The sequence below is a fragment of the Phycodurus eques genome, chromosome 21 (genome assembly GCF_024500275.1).
Source record: "Phycodurus eques isolate BA_2022a chromosome 21, UOR_Pequ_1.1, whole genome shotgun sequence".
In the NCBI taxonomy this organism is placed as follows: domain Eukaryota; kingdom Metazoa; phylum Chordata; class Actinopteri; order Syngnathiformes; family Syngnathidae; genus Phycodurus; species Phycodurus eques.
Genome location: NC_084545.1, coordinates 6,765,991 through 6,780,674, shown reverse-complemented (window position 1 = coordinate 6,780,674; position 14,684 = coordinate 6,765,991). Strand labels below are relative to the sequence as shown.

The 14,684-nt window shown below is 39.9% G+C and overlaps 1 protein-coding gene across 1 annotated transcript; it reads right to left on the bottom strand.

The window, feature by feature from the left end:
• Nucleotides 1-31: 31 nt before the first annotated feature.
• Nucleotides 32-13,265, bottom strand: agtr1b (angiotensin II receptor, type 1b). The gene is made up of 2 exons (XM_061666117.1): nt 13,040-13,265; nt 32-2,849 (listed from the first exon to the last, which is right to left on the bottom strand). Exon 2 carries the CDS (start codon nt 2,769-2,771, stop codon nt 1,689-1,691), a length of 1,083 nt encoding a protein of 360 aa, XP_061522101.1. The 5' UTR covers nt 2,772-2,849; nt 13,040-13,265; the 3' UTR covers nt 32-1,688.
• Nucleotides 13,266-14,684: the final 1,419 nt, after the last annotated feature.

Sequence of the window (14,684 nt, the reverse complement as noted above, 5' to 3'; positions counted from 1 at the left end):
ACAACATCAACCTAGGAAAGGAGTAAAACTGAATAATGTCCACTGTGTTGTATTTTATTCATATTCTCACATATTCACAACTGTACACATAGACAGTAGAAAACAATATATCAACATATTTAAATACCACAAAGACAACCACCCATTTTTCTTATGTTACCACCAAGTATTGACATTTTTTTGACATTTGCACAAGGAGCATATTGGACAGTCCAATTACCATATAGCATTCTCTGTATTTTTATGCCGTACAGTACTTTTACGTCACTTTTCCCGCGTCACAAAACTACTTTTTAATTTTGTATTTATTTATTTTTTTCTTCCCCCCGCTTCGACTGGCGAAGGAGCTGCAGAGCACACGAAACGTTTCACCAGAAAAATGACTGCGCCACGTCTTTATGGCTCAACAGCCTGTGCTATATGCAAACACTTGGCTAAAGCAGCGTACACGCACATCGATATTTAACTCCTTTAAAATATGTGAAAATGAGAGCCCCCGTCACCAGTTTCACTGTTCGACATGAAACCGGGTGGACATTTCTATCATGACAGGGCACACAAAAAAGACTCAAGGACTTGTGCCCGTAATTGGACAGGAAGTACACCATTTTGCCTTGAAGCAGCCACTTTGGATGAATTTGAGTGCTCTAACGTTGACAAAATCCTGCAAGGGAATTCACCCAAATGGGCCCCAATCTGCATTAGAAAGATGGCTGACGCTAAATGACCAAATGCTTTTGTCAATGCTGTTTAATCTGAGCTGAGGATGACGTAAAAGTTTAATGATCACTTCCAGGATTCATGATTTGTGAGATAAGTTGTACAAACACTCAACACAACCAGTTGCTCCTCTATTTGAGTCAGGCAACATCGTGTGCTTCAGGTCCAGTCCTGATTGGCTATGGTTTCTTTTCATCAGGATTTGCAATTATAAATATTGATATCGCACAGAAGAATCTTTTCTGTTGAGGTCTGATAATGGGACAATAAAACAAACAAACGTATCATTACCTTTTCATGCCACAGTCACAGAGTCCATGCCTCAGCCGAACTCGGTGTTGACCACACACATCAGGAATTGCAATTGTCGACCCTAAACATTTTCCAAGCAGATCGGTGTGGAAAGTTTACTTGTAACACATCCCTCTAATCAGGCCCTTGCTTACTTTGATCACAACAGAGGGAAAATGCTAAAATCTGGCCTGATTGTCGGTATGCGTGTAACCTGCTTAACGTTTCACGACACAATCTGGAGCCGGTGGATCGTCTGAACTCTGTTGACCACAGACACGATTTGTGATCGTAAATATTGAACAGGTTCAACATTTGCGATTGTGGGCTGCAACTGTTTTCTGAGCAGATTGGGGAGGGAAAATCACTCTTAATGCACACAACATGAGAATCTTTCATCTGATAATCGGGTCCTTGTTAACTTTGATCGCAAGGGAGGAAATATGCTCAAATGCGGCCCGATTGTCGGTGTGTGTACCACGCTGAAGCAAAGAAGGCATCACCGTTATATTAAGTGACATGTATTTTTTCTAGATATTCCTTGTGACGGATTGACAAGCATGCTATGGGACATCAAGACAGCCTTTGCGTGCTTCAGTGCTTGGAGTGTTGGGGTTTTCCAACCATGGAATGTCTTCTTTTGCCCACTGTAATCAAGAGTGATCCCGTTCCCGCCGTTACTTCGCTTCAGATGAAGACTTGCTCTTCTGGGCCGTCAGGCTCAGAGCCTCGGAGGCCCGGAAGGACAGGGCGCTCATCTTGGAGCTGATGCTCGGGTGTGCCCCCGGGGGTCCGGCGGGCGAGCAGCGCAGCAGACGCTTGCAGTTCTTGCGGAAATTGCGTCCCACAAAGCCGTAGACGATGGGGTTGACGCAACTGTTCAGGTAAGCCAGGCAGATGGTGAAGGGCATGGCGGTGTCGATGATTTCCACCATGGCACAGTTCTCAACCAGCATGAGTTGGGTGAGAACCTGCAGGAAGTGGAACACCTGGTGAGGCATCCAGCACAGGAAGAAAGCCAGGACGGCAGCGGCGAGCATGTGCAGAACCTCATCGTCGCGGGACCTCGAGCTCTTCTGGATGTGCCTGGCGCCCACCAGAGCCCGCCCGATCAGGCAGTAACATGTGATGGTGATGACGAAGGGCACCAGGAACCCCATCAGGCTCTTCATGAGGCTGATAGCCAGGAGGAGACCCTTCAGCCTCACGCGCTTCTCGCCGGTCGGGTGCAGGACGCCACACAAGGTGTTGTTGGAGTTTGCGATGTTGTGCACGTCCCGCGTCAACGCCGTGGGCACGCTGAGGACGAAGGCCACCAGCCAGACCACCACGCAGGTGATGCGGGCGTACGCCACAGTGCGAAAGCACCGCGAGCGTACCGGGTGCACGATGGCCAGGTAGCGGTCGATGCTGAGCGCGGTGAGGAAGAAAGTACTGGTGTACAGGTTGAAGATGGCTAGCCCCGCGCTGGTCTTGCACAGGAAGGCCCCAAAGGGCCAGTGGTAGCCCGTGGCGGTGAACGTGGCCCACATGGGCAACGTGATGAGGAAGGTGAGGTCGGACACGGCCAGGTTGAGCACAAATATGTTGGCCACCGTCTTGAGCTTCATGTAGCAGTAGATGACCGCCACCACCATGCTGTTACCCACGATGCCGATGACAAAATTGCAGCTGTAGACGATGGGCACCAAAGTGAAGATGATATCATGGTTTCCGGACATGCCACATGTCAGGTTGATCCCCTTCGTCGCCCCCTCCATTTTTCACTTCCCCCCCCCCCCCACTGCCAAAACCTGGGACTGTTAAATGGGCGCTGGGCGAGAGGGCCTCAGACAGTCCTATAAAGGAAACGCAAGAAGAAGAAAAACGTCAAAAGACTGCAAAAGCTTTTGTCTTCATCATTGGTGGTAAGTAACAATATATTTACTTAACTCGTTAACAAGCGATACGAAAACATTTGCATGCCTTCAGTTAGAGCAAAAATCATTAGTTTAAAGTTGGAGGCGGGATACACCCTGAAGTGGTTGCCAGCCAATCGCAGGGCACATACAAACAAACAACCATTCACTCTCACATTTACACCTACGGGCAATTTAGAGTCTGCAATTAACCTAGCACGCATGTTTTTGGGATGTGGGAGGAAACCGGAGTGCCCGGAGAAAACCCACGCAGGCACGGGGAGAACATGCAAACTCCACACAGGCGGGGCCTGGGATTGAACACAGGTCCTCAGAAGTGTGAGGCAGACGCTCTAACCAGTCGGCCACCGTGCCGCCTTATTTCATTTCATTGCAGAAAATTTGAAATATTACTGTTACCGTAATGACTACATCTCATCTGTGTCTGGTGCAAGAGTATACTTTTGTTTGAGTTATACAATATCCAAACATGTTATAAATCATCAAATAGTTTCTTTACAAGGATGCTGTACCAAACTGTTTAGCTGGCATCTGTAATCTTTTGTTTTTCTTAATGTGCTCTACTAATTGGTTGAGTGGGGATTTAAATTAGATTTATCAGGTATCTGTTTCTGTTCACCAAAATGTTGTATGTTTTTTTTTTTCCTAATAATGGGGTTTTTTGTTTAATCATTTTGCATCATTTACGAATATTTTGATAATTTAAAAAAAATCAGCTAATATGTATTTCTATAAGTGTTTACTGAATAACAAAATGGAGTTTTATTTTATACATACATTTTTTTTGTCCGAATTTGTTTTTATGAGAATTTTCGTTCACGTACGGGAGCATTTGTCATACACTTATTATAAAAGGTGTTTTTTTTTTAAACAACATTTTTACCCATTTTACCTCAGCACCTCTTAATTACAAATATATATACATTTTAAATATATCGATTTGAGTAGATTTTTCTGGTATCTGCCCATTACTTGAGTATTTATTTTTCTGATGACTTTTTACTTTTACTCCCTATAGTTTTTCAAAATAGGTTGGTTACTTTTTTCAACCTCTGCTGATGACAACACAATGTAAAAACAATTAAATAAATAATAATAATAAAAAAAAAAAAAACACAAAAAATAAATGTGATTTGGATTTGGAGAGGCAAGATATTCCCCATCCATCCTCTTATTGAGGAGAATTGTTTGATGTTAATGTAAAAACCACCAGCATTAAAAAATTCTGTCTAATCTGAAAAAAAAAGGAACAGGTAAATTGTATTGTTTAGTTGTTATCATGAGTTAATTTAACATATTTTGTTATTCAGTTCACAAAGTTAGCAAACCTAAGGGAACACATTATTTTGAAAGCGTGTCCAGGCGTTTCTTTTTCTTCTCCTCCTCAGTATTAGCACTATGCAAGTTAATAAAAGAGGGGAAACTATTTTGAGTGTGAGTACTATTGCCACCTCTGGCACCAGCACGGCCCATAAACGTTAAATCCACACAAACGCGCTCACCCCTACACACAAGCTCATTACAGATCCGCACATTAAAAGCATCCTTACACTTTATGCTGCCTCGCTAAAAGGACTCCATGAAAAAACAGATGTCACCCCTTTATATTTCAAAAATGCTTCTCAGGAACATCGTTACTCAGATGTTCAACGTCCCGACTCCTCATTTAATAGTCTCTCGGCTAATGAACGGTGACATTCCGTCCATCTGGGTGGACCCTAACCCCCCAGAAGGAGGACATTATTAATAACTAGAGAATGCAATTTCGGTCGAAATTGTGCATGGAAGCTTAAGAGCAGAATGCCGTGGAATTAAATAAATTGTTGAAATGCCAAATGTGAGACTTGAAGTTGGAATTGTTCTAATGAGTCAAAAGATGGAGATAAACGATATGTAAATTATCTTTTAATTTTGTTAATTTCTCTTAGTACAAAATGATGACACAAAAAATGTACAAATATTAGAAACATTACACAAATTCTATCCATCCATCCATTTTCTTTACCGCTTATCCTCACTGGGGTCGTGGGCTGCTGGAGCCTATCCCAGCTATCTTTGGGCGGGAGGCGGGGTACACCCAGAACTGGTCGCCAGCCAATCGCAGGGCACATATAAACAAACAACCATTCGCACTCACATTCACACCTACGGACAATTTAGAGTTGTCAATTAACCGACCACGCATGTTTTTGGGATGTGGAAGGAAACCGGAGTGGCCGGAGAAAACCCACCTGGGCACGGGGAGAACATGCAAACTCCACACAGGCGAGCCCGGGATTTGAACCCCTGTCCCCAGAACCGTGCCGGCACAAATTCTAGACAAAAAAAAAAAAAAGTATGCACCGTATGCATTTTTGCAAATATGTCAAAAATAATATTGTAAATTTAAACTAAAACATGGTATTTCTTTTTATTCTAGTTTATGGCATATTGGATTTGTTTAAAAAAAAATAGTATTGTAATTTACACTAGAATGCTAAATCACTTTTCTTACAGTATATATACTTAGAAACATCTGATTATTAATGGCGGCACGGTGAACGACTGGTTAGCACATCCGGCTCACAGTTCTGAGGACCGGGGTTCAAATCCCGGCCCCGCCTGTGTGGAGTTGGGATGTTCTCCCCGTGCCCGTGTGGGTTTTCACTCCAGTTTCCCCCAAAAAACATGCAGGGTTGGTCAACTGAAGACTCTAAATTGCCCGTAGGTGTGAATGGTTGTTTGTTTCTATGTGCCCTGCGATTGGCTGGCGACCAGTTCAGGGTGTACCCCGCCTCTCGCCCGAAGATAGCTGGGATAGGCTCCAGCACGCCCGCGACCCTAGTGAGGAGAAGCGGAACGGAAGATGAATGAATGATTAGCAATCGAACATTTCAACTTTTGTTGTAAGTAATACAATAGTCGAGGAAAAATACGCAAATATTACAAAAAAAACCTTCCAGAAAGAAAATACAATTTGACACTAGAACATACTAGTTTATTTTCTTTACAATATGTCAAAAAAATCTAAATATTCTATATTTATATTTTGTTATTATTCTAATAAAATTTGTAACAGACAGACTCAAAACAAATGCTTGCTCATCGGGATGAAATGTATTTATATATGAGTATGTATGTGATTATGTTACTGAATGTATGCTTTTGTGAACAGATGGTATTCAAGGATTTATGTTAAATTTTTTTATATCCGGGGAAGAGCAGCATTAGGGATTTTAGGTTCCATTCAGCCCTCCGTGCGTTACGGCCTGTGTAAAGCTTCCAAGCTCGGCTAAGCGCGCCATTAAAACACGGAAGGTAAAGGAAGACTCGCTTGAAAAAGCTCGCCTCGATACGTCGTGCCCCAGCGTGAGAACTTCTAATCAGAGCGCACCTAAACAAACAAGACAGCAGGGATTCGGCTGTCTGGAAACTTTTTTTTTTTTTTTTTGCTCGGTGAGAAAATCAAACCTGCGTGTGATGGAAATTTGGCCTCAGGGCTAGCATTTCCTTTGTACGAGGAGGAAAGACGAAATGTTTAATGGCTACGTGGGCCTCATTTAGTTGGGATAAAAGAATAGTAGCAACATGCACAAAACAATGAGAACAAGAGTGGGCTAACTCCATTTTTGCAATTTTGCAGGAGAGTGGTGTAAAGTTTTATGACTGCTGTCCGATGGCTGCCGCTAACAGTTAAGTGCAATAGTGGTCTAAGTCCAAACATCAGTCAAAACTATCAATGTGTCATGAACTATGATAAATAACAATAATTTATACTAACATGCAGTTGCACTGGTTCCCAAGCCAGAAAAAAAAAGTGCTCAGTGCAATAATGTCCTGCCCCCTGTATGTCAATATTGGAACTAAACCTGGATATTTTTTCATCTCAAAGATTTGCCTTATTATCTCTATTCCCTTCTATATTGAACCTAAAAAATGACCAAAGCTGACTTAGCTCATTCTAGTTCTGGTGCAAAGGTCCAAAGCGAGTGTTTGTCACCTATTATGGGAAATTAAAGCTCAAGAATGAATTTTGAAAAGCATTTTCAAAAGCCATGAAATAAACAATGTACAGTGTGTGTGTGTGTGTGTGTGTGTGTGTGTGTGTGATCTGAATTATGCAGGCTATTTTATAGTGCTTAAGTAGGCATTATGAGACATATCACGATGGGCTGGCTTTGCCACAAGATGGCGGTATTGCTTCAAGGTAGTATTCTAGTTTAGTGGCAACGTGTCTGAGATTATAGTAATGTTATTGTCTTTTAAGTGTTTCACGTCTGTGTGTATGTAAGATCTAAATAGTAATCAGAAACATTTCAATGTATTTTAAATTGTAAAAATACTTCAAAGTTGTGATTGACACGCTCAAGTCAAACGTTATTTTAAATTTCTATATTTGTTAACATACAACAAAAGAAAATATCCATGAAAGTCAGTAGTTAATTGAATTAATTTATGAAGTGCACTTTCCTATTATTCTAGTTGGCACAGCCATATTGGCATCTTGTTTAAAACAATATTCTAATAAATTTTCACAAGTGTTCATGAATTTTCTTTCAATATTTTTAAATAGTAAATATCTCATGAATTATCCAAAATATGCTCATATTTTAATGATTGCAAAGAAATTCATATGTATTTCATTAACTAATTAAAGTGTTGATGAGTTCTCTTGAAAAGTGAAAAAAATACAAATATTTTAATGATATTTAGTATTGCAAAAGTAATTCAAATATTTTGAGTCATGATGACTCAGTTTGCTCATCTCATCTAAAATAGTACAGTGCACGCTAGCAAGTGCTCTATAATTTCAAATAATAAAAAAAATATGAAATGTCTTATGATTAAGAAAAAATATTTGAAGAATGCATGCATTATTGTAAAACTAATTCCAATACATTTTATGAGTTGTAACGGATTGACTTCAATTAACATTTTCTCATGAACTGCGACATGTCTATTTAAAAAGTTACCTTTACATGAGAAAATTCTCATTAATTGTCTTTAAAATCAGTTTTAAAATGTGAACAATCTTGTCTATAATCAAAAATATTTGACTAGTGTATTTATTGTCGTTAAAAAAATAATCAGGTATTTCTTTTAAGAAAATGAGTTTATGTCGATGCTGCGTCTTTTTAAAAATTAATAAAAATGTACACAATGACAAAATACAAAAACTATTAATTTAAGTCACTGCTCATCAACCCCTCCCCCCCCCCCCCACAAATAGATCACCTTTAAAGGAATGAAGCCTATCCTGGAGCATTTCATCGTGCTGAAGAATTTTATCTCTCCGCTTCTCCAAATGTTCCACCAACTTTGGTGAGGAACAATAAGCGTATCGGCTCCAGATGTAGGGATTGTTACGCGCGGAGGACGATTTGGCACTGCCAAGGGCAACACTGATGGGCTATCTCGCACGCTTTCCTGTGCCCAGTGATCGCACGTCACTGCTTGTTGTTTACTTGTACCGTACATTGTTGTTTTCCTTTCTTTAATGATTAGAACAGCCCCCTTGCTGTGATATTCAACCGTATAGCTGCATCTGGGCACGTGGGCCATATACAATAAAGTATAAATAATTGTCTATTTATTGTCTTTTTTTTGTGCATTTTTCAATATTTTTTTTATCCTTTGTGTTTTTCGCCTAACAATTGTGTATTTATAAATTTTGGTATTTTGCCCAATTGTTCATGTTCAGCTAATATTTGAGTATTTTTGTAATGTTGCGTCTTTTTCTTATTATTTTATAATCAAATTTTTTTTTTCTATGTCGGTATGTTCTAATTTATTATTTTTTGAATTTTTGGGGTAATATTTTCCATTTTCTAATAATTGTGTATCTTTAATAAAAATAGTTTTGAGGAATTTCTTTTGGGAGTCTAAATTGTTAATTTCTTTTTTCTATTTGGGTATTTTTTTTCTAACAATTATGTATTTTTCATGTATTCCTAATATTTGGAATATTTTCTGCACAGTAGTTTTGTACTATTTAATGTTTGTTTTTTTCTTTCTTTATTTTTTAAACAAATGTATTGTATTTTTAATGTATCCATTTTTTGTTCAGTACAATATATTTTTGTCTACTGATTAGTATTTGCTTATTTTATAAATTTAGTCGTAATAATGAAAAAAATGCAATACATTATTTTATTTTTTGTTCAATCTCATACCTTTGTAGTTTTCCTGATGTGTTTCTTTTATCGTGGTCATACTTGGTCAACCCTGACCATTTATTTTTTTCTCACTATACTGTCTTGCTAATGTGAAATTTTCATACGGTTTCATCTTTACCTTCTTTGGGGTGAGGGAAACAAAATGTTAGGAACAGCTCTCAGTATGATGGCGAGAGAGATAACAACATCAGCCTTCTTACCTCTTCCAAGGTGTGTGGAAATTTAGGTGAGTATACTCCTTGGAGGACACTTTTCAATACCAAAATTCAAGTGGCTATCTATTGAAAGTGGTGATCCAAATTAAGATTATTCAGCCTCGGCCGAGGTCTCCGCTCTTCTCACTTCCTTTTAAGGCAGAACTTTGTGTTGTATCTTGCAGTTGTTCTTAATAAAGTATCCGAACATTAGTTTCACTTTTGAGGCTTTTTCATCGAAGTCTCTGGTTTCTTGGAGGATTTATGATAACCGCCTATGTAAATAATGTAGAAAATCGACGCCATGTGCCCCGTTTAGGATTTTATGAGAATTTGGAGTGTTTTTCCATGAGGGAAGTGCAGGAAGGCAAACAGCGAGGTGTGACAGACGGGAGCCCGGTGCTCAGGAGCAGGTGATTTTTAACGGCGTAGATATGGCGAGATGGCACATTACAGAATGGCCACCATAAACCCAGGGTGACCGCAAAACAGGAAGGCAAACATCTTGACCGAAGCTGCATCCTCCTCCAGGGAAGAAGCGCAAAGGTCATTCAAGGCTTACTGTGAACAATCAAATTGTTAGGAATAGCAGGATGTTGGGGGTGTGTGAGTGTGTGTGTGTGTGTGTGTGTGTGTGTGGGGGGGGGGTGTCGTTTATTTATTTATTTATGTTTCTTAAAACAAGAAATGGCCCCCCTTTAAAGAATGTGCATTGACAGCTCACATTTTTTAGGTACAGTGGTTATTAAAAGTCTACACACCCCTGTTCAAATGCCAGGTTTTTTTCATGTAAAAAAAAAAAAATGAGACCAAGATAAATAATTTGAGAAAAAAAAAAAATTCAACCATTCCCCACAATTTTGTTTTTTTTCTCTCGCAGGAGCCTAGAAGTTTTGTGCTAACACTACCAGGTATTTGGAGCTGTTCATAATTCACAGCCTCAAAGCAGGATGGTCACACTCAATATGGTGTTCTTTTGGTGATGAGCGGTGTTACGTTTGGGCTAAACATACCCTTTGGTATTCTGGCCAAAATGTCCAAACTTGCTGTCACTGCACTATAACACAATTTCCTACTTGCTTTTTTTTTTTTTTTTTTGCAAAATGTAGTTGGGCTTGGCTGTTTTTCTTTGAGACTTCTGTTTTGCCAAATTCCTGCAATATTGCTGTCAGCCTCTTAGTCACCTCCCTGACAAGTGTTCTTCTTGTCTTTTCATCAATTTTGGATGAGCGTCCAGTTCACGGTAATGTCACTGTTGTGCTATATTTTCTCTATATTTTCTCAAGTTGACAATCACTTTGTTCAACATTTATCTTGCGGTCATTTTTTTTCCTTTTCTTCTTTTTTAGATCTCAGAAACCTGGTATTTAAACGGGTGTGTCTACTTTTTATTTCCACTGTATTTGAAAGCAACTTCTTCCCGGGATCATGGGAAGTCTCTGTCAAACTGAGATCACAGCCCGGGTTTGAGTGAGTAAATAAAAAAAGAAAAACATGCTTCCCATCAACAGAGATATGTGAGGTTATCCTTGTACTGAGCACCCACTCCCCATGCACCGCCACCAGTCTAGCTGGCCACACACACACAGCCAAGCGTAATGTGGGCTTGATGGAGTTAATGATTTATACCGAACCATCATCAGGTTGGCCTACTCTTGACGGCCGTCTTTGGATAATTTGTGGTGCTGTGAAACATGGTGTGAGGTGCATAATACAATATTTACAAAATTCAACATCTCAGTATTTTTTGCCCAAATTATTTTGGGGTGTACTTTTTAAAAATAATGTACTATTACTAATATTTTTGTATTTTGTGTAATTGTTTGTATTTCCACTTGTATTTGTGTATTTTAGTGTGTAATTTGTTTTGTTTTTCTAATTCCTGTCTAATATTTTGTATTTTATAAAACCTTTGAAGTTTTTATCCAATATTTTAGTATTTTCTTCCAAAATGTTTTTTTGTTTTTGTCTTTGTTTAATCTTTCTAATATTTAAATTATCATCTAATACTGTATTTGTTTATTTTCAATCTATGTGTTTTTCTATTTGTTTTGTATTTTTGATCTGTTTTTGCACTTTCATAATATTTGTGTCTGTTTTTCTAATGTCTTTGCATTTTCTCTTAATATTCTGGATTTCTTCTGAATATTTGTGTATTTTTTTTGGTTCAAAAATAATAATCCTTCTATTTAATTGACTTCCTCTTCACGGCTATCATCGCCAACTAACTTTTTTTTAAAAAGCATCTCGGTCCAGATTGTGATGTTTCAAGTTGGGTGCAAAGTCTCCATCCATAATCCTCTCAAGGGAATTTGACGGATAGCAAGTGGGATCCATCCACACAGTGATGATGACAACCAGTTAAATAGCAACGCACTCTCTGCATTCTTTATTTAAGTATGTGTGCATGTGTCATGGTCTAAATAAGGGGCAGCTAATGGATAGCAGTATTATCCAATGAAAAACTAGTAAATTAATGATACAGTATAATGTGACATTTTGCCAATAATGGTATCGCCATTGTGGATAATGTCGTTGTTCAATGAAAAGCTGTATATGTTTTTTAAAATCCCAAGTAAAGGGACGTACATGCATTTCAACAATATTTGATGCTGGCGTGAAAGATAACGATACAATACATGGCGATATTGATATTTTTTGCCACCCTCAAAAGTGTATAATAACAAAACCAGCAATGAAAATGTGTTCACTTTGACCATCTGACCTGGAGGGAGTCTCAGAATTTTCAGAAGTCTCTACAAAAAAATCACTTACTGTGTTGCTCATCACGTTTTTTTTTTGTTTTTTTGGGGGGGGGGGATAGTCACGAGAGGGCTTAGAAAAGTCACGGAATATAGTACCAAAGTCCCTAACCATTTGGAACGACAACCACAATAGTGGGGGTAAATATTGAATCCAAATTTCGATTCCAGGTGTATTCATAGAGCACATTTAAAAATATTTTTGATTCTTAAAGTGCTGCAGCATTCCTTTAAAACACAGTTGACAACTTCCGACGGGCACGCAGAATATTGCAATACTGAGTTGATGGAAAGGATCTGGATCTGACCAAATGATCTTAACATGCATATTTTTGGGAATGTGGGAGGAAGCCAGAGAAGCTGAGAAAATCCACATAAGCACTGGGAGAACATGCAAATTGAACCCAGAACCTCAGAATTGGGAGGCAGACATAGCAAAAACCACTGAATGCATTGTAAAGTTACATTGTGATGACTATAACAGTACTGAGATTTTATATGGAATGCTTTACAGTCATTGCTCTGCTGCTACTGTAGATGTGCTCATAAAGTTAAATAACGTCCTTATTTAACAATTATGTGACTAGATTTGTATGAGTCAATTCTTTTAATGGTCAGGAGCGGTCGGTCTCCCAACATGGAAGCCAATAAAAGTTTGAAAACGGGATGTTCGGCAGAACCTGGCCTGGAACAAGCTCCCCTTCAAAAGCGAGTCACTTTGCGGAAAGACAGCAGCCGCTCTAAAAGCCGCATTAGTAGGGGCCCTTATTGACACTCTTCTATGTTTTCCTACTCTTTAAACTCTTGCTTGTCCCCGTTAAACTTGCATTCTCTCACTCGGAAATTGTTTGAAAAGTGAGGATTTGATCAGCACCACCCCATTCCTTCCACATGAACGACTTGACCAAACCGCTACAACAGGTGGGAAAGAACCACCCAGTCAATTTATCCCCAATTACTAATGTGTTCAAAGTAATTGAAAGCGAGGTCATCTTTACCTGAAGCGATGCTGTGATAGTGGGAGCCCACCAGAGAGAGACCACCGCCGTGCGCCGCCGGCTGACTGCGATTCGACTTAACTGGCAGAGCGAGATGAGCAGGAATACCATCTGACCAACTCGGATTGACCGCCCCCCACACTCTCTCTCTCTCTCTCCCTTTCTTAAGCGTACACACAAAGTGATGAATGCGTTACACTGGGGCTGCTACACTCACATTGTCCATCTCTTGAGTGCACACAAATAAACACAATCTTTCACAACAGCAACTCTCCGACCCTCCCTCGTTCCCTCCCTCTCGCCATATCTGCTTTTAATAACTCACTTTCACTCTCAATTGAAGTCTGCTTTTTCTTGCAGGGATAGAAATCAACACTAGGCCGTGAATAACACTTGAAAGCTGTGTAATAATTGGAACAGAAAATATTCACTTCAAAGTCAAAACAAAGGCTTGCCATGAGGTGAGACGGTCATTGGTTGGCTATTGAGTTGCAAGGTTATTTTGCAAGGTTTCAATGAAGGGCAAGCGCGGTGTCCCGGCGGCGAGCACGTCTGCCTTGCAGCCTGAGGTGCAAGGTTCGAATCTCAGCTCTTCCTGTGTGGAGTTTGCGGGTTCTCCCCGTGCATGCTTTTTCTCCAGATGCTCCGGCTCCGCTCACATTAGGTTAACTGAAGACTCAGATTTTCCATATGCGTGAATGGTTGATTGTCCGCATATGCCCCCGCGATTGACTGGCGATCAGTCAGGTCTGACTTCCTCCCACTTTCCATAAACATGCATGCTAGGTTCATGGAAACCTCGGAATTGTCCAGATGTGTCAACGTGAGCGTGGAGGCTTGCGATTGACTGGCACATGCGTGTACGGTCAAATGAGGACTCAAAATTTTCCATTGGTTGGATTATGAGCGTGAATAGTTATTTCTTATATCCGTTTGTTTCGTAGCATAATTGCCCAAGTCATGTTTAACTTCTTTTTTTTTTTTACAGTATACTGTAGTAAAAAATACCAATGTCCTTGCGCAAAAAAAAAAAAAAAGAAGTTTATTCTTGTTTTCTGTTCAAATATGACTGGTACCTATGCTGTTAGACTATCAAGTCCTGTGTAGCGTGTAGTCATAAGCCTCATTTGGACTTGACAATTGTTTTTTTTTTTTGTCGTTCATATTTGGCAGTGTTGTTGACAACTCTCTTCTCTGTGTTATGTTAACTTTAGAAGACTTTTGTTTTCACTTTATTCAGGGTCTGTTTTGTTTCACATTTGTTACAGTAAGGGAGCATAATACAAAACAAACTGCTCATCCTATTTAATGACATTTAAAAAGAAGACAATTAGAGTAGCGGCACGGTGGATGACTGGTTATAGCGTCAGCCTCACAGTTCTGAGTACCCGGGTTCAAGCCCCGGCCCCGCCTGTGTGGATTTGCATGTTCTCCCCGTGCCTGGGTGGGTTTTCTCCGGGCACTCCGGTTTCCTCCCACATCCCAAAAACATGCATGAATTGGAGACTCTAAATTGCCCGTAGGTGTGACTGTGAGTGCGAATGGTTATTTGTTTGTCTGTGCCCTGCGATTGGCTGGCAACCAGTTCAGGGTGTACCCCGCCTCTTGCCCGATGATAGCTGGGATTGGCTCCGGCACGCCCGCG

Bases quoted from the DNA above. Each gene is read 5' to 3' on its own strand.
- agtr1b (XM_061666117.1), bottom strand. From the start codon at position 2,771: ATGGAGGGGGCGACGAAGGGGATCAACCTGACATGTGGCATGTCCGGA.